The sequence below is a fragment of the Pogoniulus pusillus genome, chromosome 22 (assembly GCF_015220805.1).
Source record: "Pogoniulus pusillus isolate bPogPus1 chromosome 22, bPogPus1.pri, whole genome shotgun sequence".
Classification (NCBI taxonomy): domain Eukaryota; kingdom Metazoa; phylum Chordata; class Aves; order Piciformes; family Lybiidae; genus Pogoniulus; species Pogoniulus pusillus.
The window spans coordinates 19,497,024-19,520,062 of NC_087285.1; the positions used below are offsets into that span (position 1 = coordinate 19,497,024).

Below are 23,039 nucleotides of genomic sequence, written 5' to 3' on the forward strand. Positions count from 1 at the left end.
ACACCTCCAGGCATGGCAACTCCACCACCTCCCTGGGCAGCCCATTCCAATGAAATCACTCTCTCTGCCAACAACTTCCTCCTAACATCCAGCCTAGACCTCCCCTGGCACAACTTGAGACTGTGTCCTCTTGTTCTGTTGCTGCTTGCCTGGCAGCAGAGCCCAACCCCACCTGGCTACAGCCTCCCTGCAGGCAGCTGCAGACAGCAGTGAGATTTGCCCTGAGCCTCCTCTGCTGCAGGCTGCACACCCCCAGCTCCCTCAGCCTCTCCTCATAGGGTTTGTGTTTCAGGCCCTTCACCAGCCTTGTTGTGCTCTCTGGAAGGCATGAGTTAAGTGAGAATGAAGGTGAGCCTCCAAGTTGGTCTTTTTTCCATACCATGCTCAGTGCTGGGCAGTACTCCTCTGTTGTTTAAAAAATACATTCTTCACAGGATGACTTTGCAGCTGCATTACGATAGCCAGGCCCAGGGATCTATCTTTTCATTGCCTAGACAGGTGAAAATAGACCTTGTGTCATTTTATATCACTGGAATATGATTTTTATACTGCTGTTTACCAAGCCTTAGGAGCATTCTGTGTTCCTGGTGAAGCAGAGAAGAAAGCAGCTCCTGCTGCTAATGCACCCCAAAAGCCACAGGCTTTCCTACCCTGATACTTGCATGAATTCCACTCACCAGCGCAGGCAACGACTGTGCTAAAAATAAGTCAAATATTGCAGAGATTTATGGCTGCTGCCCACCTGCAGAGAGGTGATTCCTTATGAAAAGAGCTCAATAATCAGTTCTCACCTGTGGGATTAATATTTTATCCAAGTTGTTATGCTTGAGTACACGTTTGGAAATTTTAATCTCAGGGAAATTTGCTCGTGCTCAGCAGAGCTCTTAGCAAACAGATTCCTGCTGGTGGCTAGATAGCAGCTGTCACTCTGGAGTCACTCTGTCATCACCCTGTCAGATGAACAGTTTCTAGTGCCAATAGCAGAGTTTGCTTGTTCTTGTGTGATAGAATCATAGAATCAACCAGGTTGGAAGAGACCTTCAAGATCATCCAGCCCAACCTAGCACCCAGCCCTATCCTATCAACCAGACCATGGCACTAAGTGCCTCAGCCAGATGTTGCTTGGACACCTCTAGGGACAGTGACTCCACCACCTCCCTGGGCAGCCCATTCCAATGCCAATCATTCTCTCTGCCAACAACTTCCTCCTAACATCCAGCCTAGACCTCCCATGGCACAGCTTGAGACTGTGTCCCCTTGTTCTCTCGCTGCTTGCCTGGCAGCAGAGCCCAACCCCACCTGGCTACAGCCTCCCTTCAGGTAGTTGCAGACAGCAATGAGGTCTCTCTGAGCTTCCTCTTTTTCAGGCTGCACACCCCCAGCTCCCTCAGCCTCTCCTCACAGGGCTGTGCTCCAGGCCCCTCACCAGCCTTGCTGCCCTTCTCTGGACACCTTCCAGTACCTCAACATCTCTCTTGAATTGAGGGGCCCAGAACTGGTCACAACACTCAAGGTGTGGCCTGAGCAGTGCTGAGCACAGGGGCAGAATAACCTCCCTTGTCCTGCTGCCCACACTGCTCCTGATGCAGGCCAGGATGCCATTGGCTTTCCTGGCCACCTGGGCACGCTGCTGGCTCATCTTCAGCTACTGTGTACCAGAACCCCTAGGTCCCTCTCTGCCTGGCTGCTCTCCAGCCACTCTGTCCCCAGCCTTTAGAGCTGCTTGGGGTTGCTGTGGCCAAAGTGTAGAACCCTGCATTTGGCCTTGTTAAATCTCATCCCATTGGCCTTTACCCATCCAGCCTGTCCAAGTCCCTCTGCAGGGCTCTCCTACCCTCTGTTGATCAACACCTGCTCCTAGCTTGGTGTCATCTGCAAACTTACTGGTCATGGACTCAATCCCCTTGTCCACATCATTGATAAAGATAATGAACAGGCCTGTGCCCAGCACTGATCCTTGGAGAAAAGCATTAGTGACAGCTGCCAACTGGATGTGGTCCTGCAGCTTCAAGTTTTAAGGTAGATGTTGATCCTGAGGAGCTGTTTGCCACCTTAGTTTTTTTGCCCTGAATGTTCTTTGCCACACATTCTTTCCTCTCTGCATATCCTTGTAGCTATTACTGTGTGACTGTGAAATAAACATGCTTCATATATTCTTGTAGCTGTCCTCTATCACCCTTAGTGAAGGACATCTTTCCCAGCTTAGGTTACATGAGATGATGATATCACTGACAGGAAAGCAGTTTTATGAGTGGTTTTGCTTGCCACTTCTTTACAGCAAAACAAATACTGTGTAATGTAAAAAGAGAGCCTGTGTGTGGCAGAGAAAATATGTAGTAGATGTGTGGTAGAGAAAATATGCACTGAAGTATAGGAGCTGGATGGGAATGCAGGTAAAATAGCATTTTAATTCTGCATTATGTGTTGTGAAGACAGTCCTGTAAAGTAGGAAAACATATTGAGCTTTTCTATTAAAATCTAGACTTTATTTGGGCTCATAGAAAAGGATATAAGCCAAAGAAGCCTCTAAAGTTAGTATATCATACTCAGACCTTACAGAATAAATAGGAAAAGATAAAGAAATAGAGAAGAAAGTATCAAAATGAAGGTGCTGGATTCCAGTACCTGGTTTAAAAGTGCTGAAAAAACTCCTGAAGGATCTGAAGAGCTTCTAAGAACCCTTTTTCTGAGGTTTTACATTATAGAGGTAAATCTTTTAAAGTTTTTAGGGCAAGCTACAGGCATCTCATCAGGATCTGTCTTCAGTGCACTTCTAAAGAGGTGGTGCATTGGATGCTTTCTGGAAGAAAGGTGTTTCTGTTCCATGCTGTGCGCAGAGGGTGATGTTCTTCTGCTGTCATACTGCAGGAGAGCTGCTTGAGGCTGGCTCCCAGCAACATTTTCCTTTCAAGGGGGAGGATTTCTGATGTCTCTGTATTCATATTAACACAGGAAACAAGGTCTGTACTTGCTTTGAACAGTGATAAAGCTGAACATGTTTGATGCAGATTATTTTAGGTCACTGGGTCGGAGGCAGGAGGGACAGGAAGCAATTTGGAGTTGTTGCCATCTAATGGCTATTCCATGTTCATGCTTAATCCAGAGTGGGTAGATCCAGCAGTTGGAATGCCAGTGTCCTCTGGCACACAGCACTCTTCCTCTGCTGCTTGCCTTTTTCTCACAAGTGCCTCTTTATGTAACCATAAGCCCAAGAGATGTGTGTAAGCTATGGAAGGCTCCACTGCAGATGCTTTTGCACAGATGTGTGTTGGTGAATATGTCAGCTCCATGCCAAATCCACTGCAAAACTATCCACAGATTGCTTCTAATCCACAGCTCAAGAGCATTATTATTGTTACTATAATTATTCATTTACCCTTGACTGTTAGTGAGAAGGAAGGAGAGATGAGTCATTACAGCTGGACCTCTCAAAAAGGCAAGCAATAGTCTATAGTTTCTTTATCTTTGACCATTTTATATCGTTTATATTTGCTAATTGAAAATGTGTGGCACAAGTGGAGTCACCATCCCTGGAGGTGTTGAAGCAAAGCCTGGATGAGGCACTTAGTGCCATGGTCTGGTTGACTGGATAGGGCTGGGTGCTAAGTTGGACTGGATGATCTTGGAGGTCTCTTCCAACCTGGTTGATTCTTTAAGTGCCAACAGCAGTGCAGTTAATCCTGTTTCCCACTGCGTTTCTTGGAGGTGTATCCATCAGGAAAATCTACCACACAGTAGATGGGAAGTGTCTGACACTTAGCAAGATGTGGAGAGGAGTGTTTGAAGCACAGATTCTGTACCATAAGGAGGCACTTGTCTCTTCAAGGCAAGCCAGGGAAACCCCTTTACAAAGCTAATGCAGCCTCAGTGCCTCGCAGAGCTTCTCAGCAGCATTGCTGTGTGTGCCTCACCCACAGCCGAAATAAGAGCAGTTAGGCTTCTTTTTTCCATACCCAGCTGAAAGGGTAATTAGTTCTGTGACTGTGAAAGGGCCCATGGGACTGTTAGTGACTGTAAGTAATTACATTCTTTTTCTTATCCAAAGTCTGAGCTCCAGCAGCAGAGTAATTCCCCAAATCTATGCATTTGGTGGAGTCAAATTTATTGTATTAAGCTACAAATACGCTCTTAAAATATTTTGTGGTGGCCTTGGGTAAGGTTGTCCTGCCATTTCTCTTCTGTGCTTTGCTGGATTTGTTTGGAATGAGTGTCCAGATTGATGGATCCGTGTGGAGGCTGTCTGTAGATAGAAGAAAATACATGAGTGTGACAGATGACCCTTCTCAGAAATCCCTGGGGTTTTGTAGCTCCAGCTTCCATCACTGCAAGCACAAACTGCCATCCAGAAATAGAAGCCACCTACTAGCACCTGGCCACACTACAGAATGCAAGGTTGTGGAGGCTTTTAGTCATCACAGTCCAAGTGTATCTGAAATGGATGAATTAATTACTATTCATTGCATAAATATTATTGATGAATCAGGAATGTGAGACTAATGAGTGATTTGGTGTTCAATCCTGCTCTGAGGTGTCAGATTTTGGACACTGTTCAGAAGTATACATGAAGAAGTATACACAAACATTTTGTGAAGATAGAATAACTTCCTCAAGAAATAGCACAGGACCACAGCATGTTTGGGGTCAGAAGGGACCTCTGGAGATCTTAGGATCCCTCTGCCAGAGCAGGACCACAGAATCTAGTGCAAGTCACAGAGGAACACATCCAGACAGGACTTGAAAGAGTGCAGAGAAGGAGACTCCACAACCTCTCTGGGGAGCCTCTTGCAGTGCTCTGTGACCATTACAGTGAAGATCTTCCTCGTGTTGAGGTGGAACTTCCTGTGCTGTAGTTTACATCTATTGCCCCTGGGCCTATCATAGGGTGCAAGTGAGCAGAGGCTATCTCTGTTCCTTCCTTCCTGACCCCCAGCCCTCAGATATTGACAGATATTTTTTAGATCCTCTCTCAGTCTTCTCCTCTCCAGACTAACCAGTCCCAGGGCTCTCAGCCTTTCCTCATCAGGCAGTGCTCCAGTCCCTTCATCATCCTTTTAGCCTTCCGTTGGACTCTCTCCAGGAGATCCCTGGAGCCCAGAACTGGATGCAGTATTCCAGGTAGGGCCTTGTTAGGGCAGCATAGAGGGGGAGGAGAACCTCCCTTCGTCTGCTGGCCACACTCTTCTTAATGCACCCCAGGATCCCATTGGCTTTGGCCTCAAGGGCACATTGCTGTCCCGTGGAGAACTTGTTGTCCACCAGGACCCCTAAGTCCTTCTCTAGCAAATCATCTCCTATACTATGAGGAACCTTTATTCCAGCAGTGAGTTGTGTTAGAATTGACCATTTCCCTAGTCAAGATTCACTGTGACCCTTCTGCTCTTTATTGCATTTGTTCAAGGTTTGAATATAATATTTGCTCTCTGTTATTAGCATGCTAATACCTTAACAGTAAAAGCATTCCTAGAACAGGGCTGTGAATGCAGTTCCTTTGCCATGGCACACAGGTAAATGCCTTGTAAAGCTTTGTGAATGGAAGAAATGTATCTGTGCACAGGTGTTGGAAAGGGGGTGATAAAATGAGAGATTCCTTGGGACCAAGATTTTTTTGTTCTTCTGACATGATTGAAGTGGAAGGTTCATTTTCTTTTGAAAAGAAAAAGCTAGTGTAAGAGTGTTGAGAGGACTCAGGCAGGCTCTTCTCGGTGATGTCTGGTAATGGGTGCAAGCTGGAGCAGAGGAGGTTCCAGGTGAACATAAGGAAAAGCCTTTTTCACTGTGAGGGTGACAGAGCCTTGGAACAGGCTGCCCAGAGAGGTTTGTGGAGTCTCCTTCACTGGAGACATTCAAAACCTGCCTGGGTGCCTTCCTGTGTGACCTTCTCTAGGTGATCCTGCTGTGGCAGAGGGTTTGCACTGGGTGATCTTTTGAGGTCCCTTTCAACCCCTAACATTCTGTGATTCTGTGAAGCAGATGCAAAAAAAAAAAAGGCAATTAAAGAGGGGGAAAAAAAGAAGTTGTGTGACATTTCTGTAAAATCATTGCAGCATCTCTGCTTTTCCCTTATCTAGGCTTGGTTTTCTCTTGTGTAAAGAACCTAAAAGGTCAGATGCATTAAAATATATTTATATAGAATTCCCAGAAGATAAAAGGCCTTTTACAGAAAGGGAATCTGTGCTATAAGAAGGATGAGCAAAGCAGTCAAAAACGAGGGGGGCAGAAAAAACCCAACAAACAAAACCCAACCCCCTGAACCCAGTGTCCTTAGCAGTCAAAGTGAATTCTGCTGCTGTGCTGGTTCCAGAGGATGTACAGACTTTCCCTTGGGGTGCTCTTCCTTCTCAGCTCAGCCATGAACCTGCCCTGGTGCCCATCAGAAGCACCAAAAAAAGCTTTCAAAAGTCAAGATGGGGCAGAGATTCAGGTACTTAAGGGAGGCTGAGAGAAGATGTGGGTGCGTCTTGTAGCTTAATAAAAGGATCTTAATCTTTCTAACAGTACTTAGTGCCATATGACTTGGGGTGGGAGATAAAAAGGAGCTGAGTGAGGCTGATGGAGAGAAGGGAAATGATGTGCAAGGAGGGCAAAATGTAATGCCTCTCTCTTCCATACCAATACTGGTTTGTATCTTGGACAGCCTGTTTTCTGGAGTGGGATGAGCTGGGAGACAGCTGGACCTTGTCAGGCTTGAGGAAATAAGTGCAGGGCACAGCTCCACCATCTCTCATATCCCAGGGTGGTTTGGACTTGTGAATGAAGCAAGAGGGTTTAGCTATGACTACCTGTTTTGGTCTTAGACAGCTTTCTCCTTGAGAAACATCTCCCTGAGCGTCAGCATGGAGCAAGTGGGTTATGAAATCATGTGTCAGCAGTCGTCATCTAAATACAGCCCAACAATTTCCTCAACTGGTTTTGCTGTTTAGCTTTCCTTTTAGGAACTCTTGGTCAGGGTAGATTACAAAGCTGCTGTAAAATATGGCAAAAACATCCCACTGAGGCATTGTTTCTTGGTTAATGAAGGAGGGCAGGCATTGGGAGGAACATTTCTGCTCGGGAGGTTATTGTTTATCGACTCTGGGGTTTAATGTGCCACAGGCTAGCACAACAAGAATCTGATTAGGGTTTAATATTTGTTTTGAAGTTAATTGTGTCACACCCATCTTTGGAAAGCTACTCTCGCTGGTTCTGGTTTTCTAATCATATGCCTCCATCGTCTGCCTGCTGCTCTTAAAGGAGCAGAGCTCTCTGGAGGTCCATCACATGTCTGCAAAGCAGCACATTGCAAAAGGCTGGAGGGTCATGTTGAGAGGGCATAGTGCATTGCTTTCTCTTAGCCTGGCAGAAAAAAAGTCTGCTGAAGCTCTTTTTGCTGCAATCAAAGAAGAGCTTTGAGGGTTCTGCAGGCACAGATTGACTGTATTTCAGTTGCAGTTCATAGAAGCCTGTTCCTCACCACATCTGAGTAATCTGCTGCTTTTCCTCACAAGGAGCTAGTCCAAATTCAAGTTTTAACCTCAGAAGTTTGGTGTTTGTTTGTTTGTTTGTTTCCTTTCAGACTGTTTTGCATAGGTTTGTGTAGCAAATAAAACTTCTGCAAAACTCTGTTTGGTGCTTTGGGATAACCAATTCAGGCACTGGAATGAGCTGCCCAAGGAGGTGGTGGAGTCACCCACCCTGGATGTGTTTAAGGGTCGTTTGGATGTGGTGCTTAGGGCTGTGGTTTAAGGTGAATCTTGTAGAGTTATAGGTTGGGCTTGGTGATCCTGAGGGGCTTTTCCAGCCGGGATGTTTCTGTGGTTCTGTAATTGCTCCACTGATTGCATTTCAGTGGTGCAAGCCTGTGACAGCCTAACTGCCAGGCTATGGTTTCAAAGACTGCTTGTCCTCTACGATTTTTTTTCTCATGGTAGCTTTGTAACATCTGTTCCAGTGTCTGACACTACATAAAACAGGAGTCCTAAAGCAAATGTTTACATCCAGACAAGAATTCCACTCTGTCAGGATTATAAAGGCAATAGGAAGACAAAGGGTTTTAAATGTTATCCAGCCTCACTTTAAAACTGCTGGATATTCTTGGCATGAAAATCTTGCCTTGCTTAGGGCTGAATAACTGACAACTATTACAGGTTCTTGCTGCTTTCAGAAATATTTGATTTGGGACATCTCAAACAGCATATTTTCCTCTTGAGATTGCACTCATGTGTTGACAGCTTGGATGTGCCCTTGTTTGCTTTCTGATTAGATCCAAATAAAAACATGTGCAGCTAGACCAGTCTTGATGGCTCTGAAAATGTGCCAAAGCTCTTCCTCTTGGTGCCTGCTTTTCCAATAGCCTGGTTTAGAATGTGAAAATTCTGCTTCCTGGTGAATTTCTCTGGTTTGCATCAGGCTAAAATTACAAAGTATCAGAATCATTGGAATGGGCTGCCCAGGGAGGTGGTGGAAGCACCATCCCTGGAGGTGTTGAAGCAAAGCCTGGATGAGGCACTTAGTGCCATGGTCTGGTTGACTGGACAGGGCTGGGTGCTAGATTGGACTGGATGATCTTGGAGGTCTCTTCCAACCTGGTTGATTCTATGATTCTATGTTTTGTATGGTGTCTCCAATGTTACTAAGCATAATGAAATTTATGTTTAAAAGCTGTGCTTCATGAGCCCTCCTTTTCCAGCAGTGAAGCTTTCCATGCAGCTCTGAGTGCCTTTTCTCTTTCCCTCGCTTTACCTTTTGAGTCCCATGGATTCTATCCCTGTCTCTGCCTGAATCTCTTACCTTGGAGAGGTGAGAGACCTTCTGCTGCTCTGAAGCACAGACCACAGAACCAAATCATAGAATGGTCTGGGTTGGAAGGGATCTCCAAAAGTCCTCCTGTTGATGCCCCTCCTGGTTTCTCCATCTATTGAAAACTGTATAATTTTGTGGTCACTGGACCCCAGGCAGCCTCCAACCACCACATCCCCTACCAGCCCCTCTCTCTTTGTGAGCAGCAGGTCAGGCAGAGCTGCCCCCCTGGTAGGCTCATGTAACAGCTGGGGTAAGAAGTTGTCATCCACACATTGCAGAAACCTTCTAGACTGCCTCTTCTCTGCAGTGTTTAAGTCCCAGCAGATGTCTGGTAGGTTAAAGTCGCCCACCAGAACAAGGGCAGGTGATCTTGAAGCAGCCTCCAGTTGTTTAAAGAGTAATAAATCAACCTCTCCTTACTGGCTGGGTGGTCTATAACAGACTCCAACCAGGATCTCAGTCTTGTTGGCCTTCCCCTTAATTCTCACCCATAAAGGCTCAACTTGATCATCCTCGATTTCTGCCCCCATGACATCCAGAGCATCCTTAATATACAGAGCCACTCCCCCACCTCTTCTCCCTTGCCTGTCTCTCCTGAAGAGTCTGTAGCCATTGATTGCAGCACTCCAATCATGTGAGTCATCCCACCACGTTTCAGTGATGGCAACAACATCTTAGTCTTCCTCCAGCACCAAGGCTTCCAGCTCCTCTTGTTTGTGACCCATACTTCGTGCGTTAGTGTACATGCACTTCAGCTGGGCTGCTGCTTTTACCCCTCTCTCTAGCCTACCATCCTCAGGTTCCTTTGGTTTATCTCTGGTGCTGTCATGTTTAACCCCCTCCCCTTTCCACTCTAAAGCCCTCTCAACAAGCACAGCCAGCTCATGTGCCAGGGTCCTTCTCCCCCTCTTTCCTGTTCTGGTTGTGGATGTTTTGTGGGCTCCAAAATTCTCTTGGAGTGGTTTCACTGTGTTCCAAGAAATCTGTCCCTCACTGTAATGCAACCTGATCCCTTTGCTGGGTACTGAATGCTGTGTGCTCCGCTTTTATTTCTGATGTAGAATGTTCAGCAACACTTAGCATTTTAATAGAAGAGGAGGGAAGTCTGGTTTGTGAAGAATGGGCAGTTTTATTTCCATTCCCATTATCATTGTGATGTTCCCATTGAATTGGCAGTGGCATCTTGGTGTCTGAATCATGCCCAGAACCCAGTCTACAAGTGACTGAACCCTCCTTTACCTTTATTAGGAAGATGGAGATTTCCTTTCCTTTTTCAAGGAAATGCTCTGAAATTTCCACCAGCAGAATTGGCCAGATCAGTGTGTGTTAAGCTGAGCTTTTTTTTTTCCAGAATAAAGCAGTGGAAAGATTAATTTCCAGTTAAGTATTGTCTGCTATTTAAAGAGAAGAGTACATTTTTGCAGGCATGAGATGAGTGCAGGCTATCTGCTTCATACTGTGCCTGCAGAACCAGAAGGCATTAGCAAAGACTTAGGAAATTACAAGGACTTCAGCTGAAAATATCAGCCATCAGAGGAAGACTTTGTTAGGAGTATCTGGCTCGGTTCTCAGTTCTCTGCAAACCTTGTTACATCGAATCAAAGTCATTCAGTGCCTCTTACGGGGGGGGGGCTGGTGTTTGCCGTGCTTTGAGATGGGATCCCAGCTTTTGCCCTCCCCACCTGCGGGTGGGTGGCTGAAGCATTGCAGACATTGCAGCAGTTCAGTGCCAGGTTGCTCATATGCCCAGCTTGTGAGGGGCCTGGAACATAAAACCTATGAGCAGAGACTGAGGGAGCTGAGCTTGTTTAGCCTGGAGAAGAGGAGGCTCAGGGCAGAGCTCATTGCTGTCTACAACTACCTGAAGGGAGGCTGTAGCCAGGTGGGGTTGACCTCTTCTGCCAGGCAACCAGCAATAGAACAAGGGGACACAGTCTCAGGTTGTGCTGGGGAAAGTATAGGCTGGATGTTAGGAGGAAGTTGTTGGCAGAGAGAGTGATTGGCATTGGAATGGGCTGCCCAGGGAGGTGGTGGAGTCACCGTCCCTGGGCGTGTTCAAGCAAAGCCTGGATGAGGCACTTGGTGCCATGGTCTGGTTGACTGGATAGGGCTGGATGCTAGATTGGCCTGGATGATCTTGGAGGTCTCTTCCAGCCTGGTTGATTCTATGATTGTAATCTATGATTGAGTTGTCTCACCTGTCCCTCTCCTCATATAAGCCCAGGAAAAGTGAAATCACTAAAAATCATCTGTTTGGCTGTTGCATTTTGCTAGGCTGCCCTTCTTTGGGATGAGAGATGGGTGAGAGGTGTCTGCAGTCTGCTCTTTGAAGCATGCCTGGGTTTAACTTGCTTTCCTGGCCAGGGTTGTCCATATTTTGAGTTCCAGACGAACATTTGGCAGTCGAGGATCAACAAAACAAAGACAAAAGAATCAATTATCTGCTTGTGACCAGACTAGTACTTTGCTTTGAAATTACTTTCTATTGACTTCCTAAATGTGGTCTTTTAGAATTGCTAGGAGATGTGGGCAGATTGGTGAGAGAGCAAAGCAGTTTCTTTAGGAGCTCTGCAGGAGGCTTCTGGATCTTGCTGGTTTTCCCATCTTTTTTTGCTTTTAGTGTCTTTTCAGCTTTTGAGGCCTTATCTCCTTTCCCAATATAAGGTTACACAGATGTAATGATGCAACTTCATCCCCTCTGGTACACGGAGTTGTATAACTATCCTAATTAAACATGCACATGATAAAAATGCAAGCTAAAAAGAGCTGTCTGGGCTCGGATGATAGCAATTAAGTGATTTACAGACGTCAATATTTATCTGCTGCCTACCTTCTGTCCTAGCTTGTCATCTCTGGTTGAGCCTGTGCCTCATTGGCTTCCCTTAGCATTCCAGCTCCTTTCCTCTGGACATCGTGTTCTTGGCTGAGGAGAGAATTGCTCTTCGTAAGACTATGTAGGGGCACCAAAAAGATCAGGGGGTTGGAACACCTCTGCTATGAGGACAGGCTTGAGGGAGCTGAGGTTCTTCAGCCTGGAGAAGAGAAGGCTTGGGGGAAACCTAATAACAACCTTCCAGTGCCTGAAGGTGGCTTACAAGGAAGATGGAAAGAAGACTGTTTGCAGAGGCATGTTGTGATGGGACAAGGGGAAATGGCTTCAAACTGGAGAAGAATAGATTTAGTTTGGATGTTAGGAACATGTTCTGCACCGCAAAGGTAGTGAAACGCTGGAACAGGTTGCTCAGGAAGATTGAGACCCCATCCCTGGAGATCTTCAAGGTGAGGCTTAACAGGGCTGTGGGCAGCCTGTTCTAGTGGAGGATATCCCTGCTGAGTGCAGAAGGGTTGAGCTTTGGAAGTCACAGTATCACCAGGGTTGGAAGAGACCTCATAGATCATCAAGTCCAACCCATTACCACAGAGCTCAAGGCCAGACCATGGCACCAAGTGCCACGTCCAGTCCTGCCTTGAACAGCTCCAGGGACGGCGACTCCACCACCTCCCCGGGCAGCCCATTCCAGTGTCCAATGACTCTCTCAGTGAAGAACTTTCTCCTCACCTCCAGCCTAAATTTCCCCTGGCATAGCTTGAGGCTGTGTCCTCTTGTTCTGGTGCTGGCCACCTGAGAGAAGAGAGCAACCTCCTCCTGGCTACAACCACCCCTCAGGTAGTTGTAGACAGCAATAAGGTCACCCCTGAGCCTCCTCTTCTCCAGGCTAACCAATCCCAGCTCCCTCAGCCTCTCCTCTCTAACCCAGACCGTTCTGTGACTCTAAGAGCCTATTTTAGCTTTTACAAACACTGTTAAGTCTTTGTGTCTTCACCTGAGTGTTCCTCTTCTGCTAGAGTTTCAGAAATGCAAGGTTTCAAGGTGCTTAAAATAAATGAGTCACTCTCCTCCTGCCCCCAGTTGTTCTCAAACAGGCAGCTCTTGCTAAAATTATTTAGGGTGATGCCCCTGACAAAAATACAGATGAACCAAGTCCCAGTTTCCACTGAGCCTCACTGTGTTAAACAGGCAGCACTTACTGCTCTTTTCTGCACTTCTCCTTGGCTCTGGCAGGGTCAGGAGCAGCAGTAGCACTTTGGCTGTTCCCAGTTGAGTCATTTGGAATGCAAATCACTTTGCAGCGATGCCAGAGGTTCCCTTTGTGCTGGGTTTTATATAAAACGTGTGACAGATTGTCAGCTTTGTCACACTCCCTGGGCAGCAGGGAATAGGTAGAGTCTTCAGCTTTTGCTCCAGATGGAACCAGGCTGGTATGGGAAGGTCTTAGTCAGCTTTGCTTTGCAGACAGATAGCTGTAAATAGTGTCGGAATGCTACACGGAGTACTTCTGACTGATGTTTTGATACTAACATCATTTCTCAGTGCAAATAAACACCTGCTGGGGAAGCTTACAGAACTTGTGCTGCTCTCAGGAACGCAGTACCCCTGCACCTTTCCTCACTTTACTCTCTGAACTGGATGTGAGATACAGAAATGAAACCTGGGGAAGGTATCAAGCAGTAGAAATGATCTGCTCTTATTTGATCCTGCACCATCTGAGCTGCAGAGTTTGGAAGATCCCTGCAGGTAGGGTAGCTCTTGTCCTGTGATGAAGTGAGGCAGGTGTGGACAGGGGCAAATAGGATTCTGAACAGACCTCTTCTGAAAACGAAGCAAGTGATGGATTTTTACTCTCTCTCTCTGAAGTTTGCTGCCTATTTAACATCCTGCTTGGTCTGTGTGGAACCAAACTGCTTACATCTCTAACTGAAGTGTCTCTGGAGAGCTGTACTGAAGTGGACCTTTTGTCAGTCTGTGGTATTCTGGGGATGAAAGAAATTGTATCCCTAATCTGTGTTGGGTTTTGGTGCTATTCAGAGCTTCTGAGTTACTGCAACAGGCTTCCAAAATATTCACAAGAAAACACTGAGCATTCTTTTTCCTGCTTGGCCCTACAAGGCATGAATGTGTTTATTACCATTTTGATTTTAACTAAAGCTGACATTTTGTGGAGAAAACAATGTAGGGGAGGAGGGGGCTGCAGAGTGTGGTTTTAAATCCTTTTTTTCCTGGCAAATCTTTAATTTCTGAGATGTATCAGATTTACTTTTCTGTCAGCACAATCCACAAGCACCGTGTTGGGGAGCTTGCTCTGAATGCTGAGGGTAGTGGCTATAAAAGGTACTGTTCAGCATGGAAAACAGAAGGAGTACTGAGATGTTAAGGCTGTTACAGGAGCCTATTAAAGCTCTCCTCATGAAAGTTCTGTAGCTGTCTGGGTCTGTCACTCTGACCTCTCATGCTCTGGGTTTCAAAGATGCTGCTCTTTTGGGTCTCCTGCATCATTTGGTGGGTACAGTAACTTCTTAACATTACATCTCGATTAAAAGGCTTTGAACATTTGTGTTAAATAGGACCTGGGTTCTCTGTGACTTAAATCCACTCTAAACCCAGAATCTCTGCTTGCATTATGCAGCTCTTCTCTGAGGGAATGTGAATTGGAGCAAGCAGATGGAGCAAGCAGATGAGCAGACTTTGCAAGCGTTTGGAAAATGGGTCTTGAGCAGAGTTTTGGAGGAAGGAAATAGATCTGAATGAATAAGAATGGCACTCAGAAGGGGTTTGAGTTTGTTTTTTTTTTTTTCTTTCTGGCCTTGGTTTTTCTATAAACTTTGCTTTCTTTGAACTTAAATCAGAAATGCCTTGAGTTCCAGATCCTCTGTCTTCATGGGGCCCCTGTTTTTAAAGCATAGGTTCTCTCTCTGCTCTGCAGGTGGGTTTGTTCTTTTTCAGCAAGCCTTGTGGTTTGATTCTCTTCTTATCCTTCCACCAATAAATTCCCCTTTGGGACAAGAGGTAGTCGAGAGGCAAGGCACTTCAAAAACCAGATGGGCTACACGTTGAAAATGGAGCAGATGAAGCTGACAGCCTCTTTGTGAGCTTATCAAGCGTGTCTTTGTGTGGGTGATAAAATCAGCACTCAAACTTCAGCCAAGCTTTTCCTCTGCTGCTTTTTTGTTTCTAATTTGCAGCCAGACTTAGCTACTTTGCTTTCACTTCTGCCTGAAGTGATGTAGGTAGAAGTTTGCTTGTGATGCTTTTGTGCTGAAATTGTGATTTACAGGTCCTCGACAGCCTTGGTGGCATTGTGAAAGCCACATAGCCACGCAGGGGAATCATAGAATCAATCAGGTTGGAAGAGGTCTCCAAGGTCATCCAGTCCAACCTGTCCCCCAGCCCTATCCAGTCAACCAGACCATGGCACTCAGTGTCTTATCCAGTCTTTTCTTGAACACCCCCAGGGATGGTGACTCCACCACCTCCCTGGGCAGCCCATTCCAATGCCAATCACTTGCGTAACTCTCCAGAGCAACTTGCACACAGCTCTGTGCTCTCAGAGAGGGCTCTACCCAGTATAGCTGAACTCAGTTTCTTAATGTTTTCCTGTCAGTTGCCTGTTTAGGTATTCACAGCTTCACATCTGGAACAAATATACCTTTTAAACCCAGTTCAGACTGCACCCAGTCATTACAATGTGGGAAGTGCTGTGTAACCACCACTTGAGATCTGCTACTGCTACATGTGGAGCTGCAGACAGTTTGCTTGTTAATGCCCTAATTTGAAAGTCTGAATTTGAAGAACAAGCCACGAGTTGAGTGCCCAGTAGCATATTCCACGTGCTTAGATGAAACTCTCCAAGCTGTCAAATGGCTTTGCATTTGGAGACAAAAAAAACCCTCTTGTGAGCAGCCTGCCATGTTAATTTTTAATGTAAATTCAATATTTCTCTCTTTTTATAGGAACTGGAGACATTGTTGCTGTCATGATTACGGAATCAAAGGTTAAGGAGATCCTGAATTACTTGGAAAAGAATATCTCTGTCCTGATGGCAATAGCAGTGGGGTCTCGTGTTCCACCAAAGAACTTCAGCCGGGGCTCTCTCGTCTTCGTGTCAATATCTTTCATTGTTTTGATGATCATTTCCTCAGCATGGTTAATATTTTACTTCATCCAGAAGATCAGGTACACAAGTGCACGTGACAGGAATCAGGTAAGGGAACTGCTGGTTTGCTGTGGTGGCTTTTTTTTTCCCCCTCTTAAGCTGTGGAGGTTATGTTTCTGTCAAGAGAAAACAAATGATTGCCCAGAGACATCCATCTAACTAGTGTTCAGAACCTCTTTGCTCCAAGGTACAGCATGTTGCCAAACAATAGCAAAGTGTTGTTCATCCTGAGCAGCACCATTACAAGATCTTATTATGTGGCAGAAAACAAAATAGCACCAAAGCAAAATATCTGGGCTTTGGGAAGTAGACGTCTCAGAGGAAGATGGATTCTATGCTGGCTGAAAAATACATTCTGTATGTTAGGGATGAGGAGGGAAGTGAATGGATTTGTGTAGTGTAAGGGAACACAGAGACTGGATGTTAGAAATGAGTTCTGCACCATGAGGGTAGTGGGAGGCAGGGAGGTAGTTGAGGCCCTACCCCTGGAGATATTCAAGATGATGCTTGACAGGGCTCTTGGCAGCCTAATCTAGTTGAGGATGCTCCTGCTGACTGCAGCAGGGGTTGGACAAGATGACCTTTGGGAGGGCCTTTCCAACCCAGACCATTCTGTGATTCTAATGTTAAGAATTCTATCCATGTTCATAGAGAAAGCCTCAGTAATAGTTAAGGGAATTCAGAAGCTGTATAAAGGTAATTTGGGAACTGTAATCTGTCGTGAATGTTAGGGTAAGGAAACTAAGGTACAGAGCTGCTCAGTGAGCTGTGTGTTTACTTTCAGCTCTACTCAAGATCACGCTTGGTCTGCACTGCCTAATTCTGCTGGCCATATATGTTAAGTAAAAAACTTTGTCCAGTATACCTTTCCTAACATTCTTTTTCAACTCTTAATTTGCTTAAAAACTGAACTAAGTGTGGCCATACTCAGATCGTGACTGAATCGAGTCATCAGCTCATAGTGTGGACTTAATGAGCCACTGCCTCCATATTGTGCTTTGGTTTTTACTGAGAAGAGTCAGCAAACCACAGGAAACCTGCTGGGCCCCCTTTTCTCTCTGTATCTCTGTCAGGGCTAACTGACAAACCTGCTGAGGTCTAGTTAGTATTCCCCCTTCCCCCCTGAATTGCAGCTGCTGCCCAGGAGCTCACCATGAGGCAGCTCTTTGGTGTTTTATCAAACCTAAACCAAATGCGAGCTCATGAAGTCTCGGCTGTGACAAAGGATTTCCTTTTCAGCTCCTATAAATAGTGTCTGCTGCTGCAGGTCCCATGGGCATCCTTAGATTTTTCCTAAGGATATCATTCTTAAATGACCACACTGTAACCAGTATTTAGTGTGGTCCCTTGGGATGGGCAGAGTTTAAATAGACCTGTTACTGAATGGATGTCTGCGGAATACTAAACTCTGCCTTCTGCAGCCCCTACATGGTTCTAGGCTTCTTCCAGATGTCCATGTCTCAAAACAGTTGCTCCGTGGGGAAAGTGCTCTTGTGACCTTTTTTCTTTCTTTAGATTTTTACAAAGGTCAGGAGAAACTTGATGAAAATTTGATGTGGTTTAAAAAGCTGAGCTTATTAAACTTTAATAAGAAGGTGGCGACAGCTGCAGCTTATTTTTGAAGAGCTTTGAGAGCTTTCACAGAGAGGAGGCTGTACTGTTAGTGATGAAATAACTTGGTTTAGGCTCTGATCTTGTTTTTAAGTTATGTTGAGGCACACTTGAAAAAAGAAAATGAAACAACAACAACAAAAAATCTCCACGTCAAAAACATGCTGTGTTTTGTAGGTAGTTCAAGTAGGTACTGGTATTTCACATCACTACCCTCCTGCACTTCCTCCAGAGGTATGAAACTTTTGCATGTCTTCTCCAGCAAGGCAGTTTCAGGTTTTAAAAGCAAGTATCTGCTGTATGCCTGTGGCCTAACAAAACAAATCCTGAGCATTTCCAGCATTAGCATAAAGCATTTCTTAAAATTAGAAAATGGGAGAGAGGGAGAATCATAGAATCAAGCAGGTTGGAAGAGAGCTCCAAGCTCACCCAGTCCAACCTAGCACCCAGCCCTGGCCAATCAACCAGACCATGGCACTAAGTGTCCCAGCCAGGCTTGGCTTCAACACCTCCAGGGACGGCAACTCCACCACCTCCCTGGGCAGCCCATTCCAATGCCAATCACTCTCTCTGCCAACAACTTCCTCCTAACATCCAGCCTAGACCTCCCATGGCACAGCTTGAGACTGTGTCCCCTTGTTCTGTTGCTGCTTGCCTGGCAGAGGAGCCCAACCCTACCTGGCTGCAACCTCCCTTCAGGTAGCTGCAGACAACAATGAGCTCTGCCCTGAGCCTCCTCTTCTGCAGGCTGCACACCCCCAGCTCCCTCAGCCTCTCCTCACAGGCTGTGCTCCAGGCCCCTTCCCAGCTTCGTTGTCCTTCTCTGGACACCTTCCAGCACCTCAACATCTCTCTTGAATTGAGGAGCCCAGAACTGGATACTGCACTCAAGGTGTGGCCTGACCATTGCTGAGTACAGGGGGCAGAATAACCTCCCTTGTCCTGCTGCCCACACTGCTCCTGATACAGATCTCTTAAATGGAAGAGGTGAAAGTTGCTGTTTGGCAAATGCACTTTCTTAGATTCATAGAATGGGTTGGGTTGGAAGGGACCTGAAAGATCATCTAGTTCCAAACCCCCCTGCCATGAGCAGAAACACCTTCCACTAGACCAGGCTGCTCAAGGCCTTATTCAACCTGGCCTTGAGTGCCTCTAGGGAGTAGACATCCATGACCTCTCTGGGCAACCTATTCTAGTGTCTCACCACCCTCACTGTAAAGAGTTTCTTCCTAATTTCCAGTCTGACTCTGCCCTCCTCAAGCTTAGGAGAAGCTGTCCACAGATGGAACTGAAATATTAGTGAGTTATTGTGCTTCCAACGAGAAAAGAATGGTTTGGGTTTTTAAATGTCTTGCAGAGCATACACAGACATAGGCAGTACAACTAATGGAAATGGTACCCACCATCACTTAGCTGGTACTTAAATACCTTTTCAACCTTGTTCTTCACACTTTTGGCTGTGCAGTGGTTACCTATTCTGGCAGTGCACCAGTGTGTTGTTTTGTCAAGTGCTCAGGCAGATATGCCTGTTCCAGGACTTGCAATTGAGATATTTAAATTGGTCAACTTCTCACACGTTGAAGCTAGGATGAGAGTTGTGATTTCAGGAGAAATACAATTTCCCCATCCCGGCTCTGTTTCTGATGCTGCATTTACTATGCAGAGACACTTCAGCCTCTGACTTCTTTTTCAAATCTATGCCCTAAAATAAATATATATATATATATATATAAAAATAAAACAAAGAGCTATTCTTCTGTGGAAATGACAAAATAAACCAGATGCTCCTGCAATTCCAGAGTAACAGTGGTAGAGTTGGTTGTGGCACACTTCGGAGGTCTTTGTGTCTTACGTAAAAGCAGCTGCCTCAGTTTGTGTGCAGAGAAAATGTGTGATGTGGGGGGAGGGAAGGACATCTCATGAAGGATTTGATTTTCAGCTCTGTAGATGGGCAGAAAACCCACACATTTGTTTCAGGCAGTGTAGGAGGTTTTGCTAGGTGCAGTTTAGATTCTCAGAAACGGCCTCTTTCAATGCAGCACTTAGTACAAGGTGGAGATGGAGGGTGAAAGACATAAACTTTCTTTTTTCCTGTCAATGTAAACCAATTCTGAGGTCTTTGGTTCCTGAAACAAGAAGACATGAGCTGTGTTCTGCTCAGTGCCCTGTCTCTGGGATCCCTGCTGGCAAGCAGCCATTCTTTGTTGGCTGGCAACTAGGTATTGCAGTAGGAATCAGCATTGAATTGCAGGAATGGCTTCTTCCATCTAACAGTGGTGGTCATAAAAAAGGATGAACAACAAAAGAATAGCTTGGATTCTGCATTTAGAGTGAGGTTAATCTTCCAACCAGGATTCATTTCAGCTTTATTTAAGTCTGCATTGGCTTATTTAGATTCCATGACCCATAATTTTTTTTTCCTTGTGAGATCCTGGTGGTTTTGGGTAATAGCAAGAGGGAAAGTAGGTTACGCTGAGAGGATCTGTTACATCTCGGAACGAGATCAGCAAGCTCAGGGGGAAAGAAAGAAAGGAAATAAAAAACCAAAGAATTCAAGCTTGAGGAGAGAACAAGGGGAATATTACAGCACACTGAATAACAAAGCAACATGAAGAGAATATAGCAGCAGTCACTGGCAGGGTGTGTTGTTGCTTCAGCTCTTACCCTGCAGGCTGAGCTTGATTAGTTGTCACACAAATATTGGATCACTTCTGTGGACCATCCATGAGGTCGATGCCTATGTGTAGCCAATAACCTTTTGTGGGCTCCACTGTTGGGTGGTGTTGCTCTTGACAAATCTGGGTGTAGGCTTTTTATCCTGTTAACCTGCTGCCACAGTGTGTATCGTGGTGTTAATGCTGAGCCCAGACAGTCACAGGCTCGCAGGATGTTAGGGGTTGGAAGGGACCCAAAGAGATCAAGTCCAAACCCCCTGCCAGAGCAGGACCATACAGTCTAGCTCAGGTCACACAGGAACACATCCAGACAGGCCTTGAAAGGCTTCAGAGCAGGAGACTCCACGGCCTCTCTGGGGAGAGCCTGTGCCAGTGCTCTGTGACCCTTACAGTCAAGAAGTTCCCCCTTGTGCTGAGCTGGAACCTCCTGTGCTGCAGCTTCCACCCATTGCTCCTTGTCCTATCCCAGGGAGCAAGTGAACAGAGCCTGTCCCCCCACTCCTGACCCCCAGCCCTCAGATATCTATAAACATTTGTTAGATCCCCTCTCAGTCTTCTCCAGACTAAAAATCCCCAGTTGTTCTAAAAGACAGTAAGGTGGCTTGGTTATCAGGATTAATCTCTGTTCTTTTCTCTATCACTCCATTAGCGTCGTCTTGGAGATGCTGCCAAGAAAGCCATTGGTAAATTGACAACCAGGACAGTAAAGAAGGGTGATAAGGTATAGTAATAAGATTTCAACACAGTCAATTTGAGCATCATGTTTCTTTTTTGTTGGGGAAAAAAATCTCAGTTATTCCTTTCTGCCTCTGATTCCTGACCTTGCTTTCGTTGTTGGAGACTGACTTTGTCCACTGCACAGTATTTTGTGTAACTTCCAATGCATGCTCTAAGTCTGTTCATGTCAAAGAAGTTTTTCTTGCATAAAGACTACTTGCACTCCATCAAGCATCTGTAATTGAGACTGGTTTTGTGCTGCCTTGGAGGCTTTGCTGGTCAGAGGGCATAGGACTAGAATTGTTGATGTAAAATTCTGTAAGCTTAGAGTCATTCTTGTCTAAGTTGTGTAAAGTAAATCTAAAAGGCAGATGATAAATGACAATTTCTGATGTCAAAAGAAATTAGTATCCAATAACCTGAGTAGGAGAATAAACAAGTATGTGGTTAAAAACAGTAAATGGTACTCCAAGACTATTTCTGACCTGTACATGAGCTAAAATATGTGAGCTGTTAAGTCCAACACTTTTTTCTTCTTAGGGGAGGAAATAGTCACTTAATCTTGCATAATTTTTGCTCCTTAATTTGCAAAAGGCAGGGGAATTCTGGCTATGATTTGATTTTTCAAGAGAAGATTATTTCTTTGGGCCCTTTTAATGCAATGCCTCTTTATCTTCCTTATCAACACTATCAGCAATGGAAGATTAAGAAGCTATGGAAAAATTTGCTTCCAGAGAGAAGGCAGAAAAGAGTCTTTCTACTCTTTCTGCCTCCCTGCACTAAATCCACTGCACTAAATCTGTTCTGTGGCAATGGGAGTACGTGGAGGTAATGGGAGCTAATTAAAGGATGCTGTTGTCTTGAGAGCATAAAGCCAAAACTGGCAAGTGAGGTGTAGGCTGCAGTACAGACAGCATGGGATGCACACACAGGTGAACAGAAAGGAGCAGCCCGTTAGGATTCTGTGCATGCAGCACTGGCTGGTGCTGACCAGGGAGTGCCTATTGTCTTGCTGTTGTTCCTGGCTCATTTTCTTGCTAGTAGCTTGCTGACATCAAAAAGAATAATGAACCTGAGTTTGGTTTGTGTCACACCCCTTCATAAAATATATTTTGGTGGTGCTGTATCTACATCCAAATGAAGTCAACCCATTTTCATCAGAGCTTTAAAAGTCTCATCTTTTAAGATAAATTATATGAAATCAAAACCATGGCTTGTGGAAAAGTGAGAAAATGAGGATCCAGTCAGTCAATCGTCTTCATGACTGGATAAGAATGATGATAATCCTGCAAATAAGCAGCAGACAGAAATATGGAACTGCTCTGAAGTAAAATTTGCTAGCTTGGGCTATAAAAGGGAAATCCAAAATTCTTATCCTGCCAAAAAAAAAAGAAAGAAAAGGGAAAAAAAAACCCAAACTAAAATCAGAAACCCTGAATACAATCAAAAATTCATCTCCAAGCTGAAATAAGCCTCTAGGAAAATGACCACACTATTTTATAGCAACTCAACTGAATATTAGAATTAGCTTCTGTTGCAAATGATAATTTGCCAGCTCCAAATGAGAGCAGAGTGTTGTACTTATGAGATTCTTGTCTATCTCACGTGGCATTGCAATGTAATAACCCAGGCATTGGGTTTGTACCTTCTTAGTAACAGCCACTCAGCACAGTGCAGCTCCTATACTAGTCAGTTACTTTTATGTTTGTGTGGTGGTTTGGGAGTTACCCCACATTGCACTCTTATGAAATCACCCAGACTAGACTCAGCTGGCTGGAAGTTAAGGATTGAAGCTTTCTATTCACAGCTTAGCACAATATATAAGCAGAGATTTACAATATATTGCAAATATATACAGCAATATACAAGTTAAAGGTAATACAGAAACACAACAGCCCTCCCAGAAATCAGAGTCCCCAGGAGGGGCTCCCAACCACTCTTACACCTTCTTTCCACCCCTCTACCTTATCCCAGACTCTAGGCACGTGCAGGGTGAGTTTGAAGGATCAGCAAGGGTGGTTAGAAGCAGAATTAGTTGGGTTACACAGCAAAAGCCCAGGGAGAAAAGCATAGGCACCGACTCTGACAGATAGAGACTCACATTGTCTCATCTATGTTTGTGTCCTTGTTTCTATACATCTCAGCAAGCCTATGAGTGAAGTAGACATCGCCATTTGTTTCCTTTTCACAGCCTATAATCTAATTTCTCACATTAAAATATTCCAGTTACCCTCAAACCAGCACAGTTTGTCATAGCCACAGCTGC

The 23,039-nt window shown here is 45.2% G+C and overlaps 1 protein-coding gene across 3 annotated transcripts in view; it reads left to right on the forward strand.

The window, feature by feature from the left end:
• Positions 1–23,039, forward strand: part of RNF130 (ring finger protein 130) — a 61,376-nt gene that overhangs the window by 16,220 nt on the left and 22,117 nt on the right. For all 3 annotated transcript variants that reach the window (XM_064162087.1, XM_064162088.1, XM_064162089.1), the window contains exons 3-4: positions 15,568–15,818; positions 20,706–20,777. In XM_064162087.1, the coding sequence (XP_064018157.1) occupies positions 15,568–15,818; positions 20,706–20,777 (323 nt within the window). The remainder of the gene's footprint in view (positions 1–15,567; positions 15,819–20,705; positions 20,778–23,039) is intronic.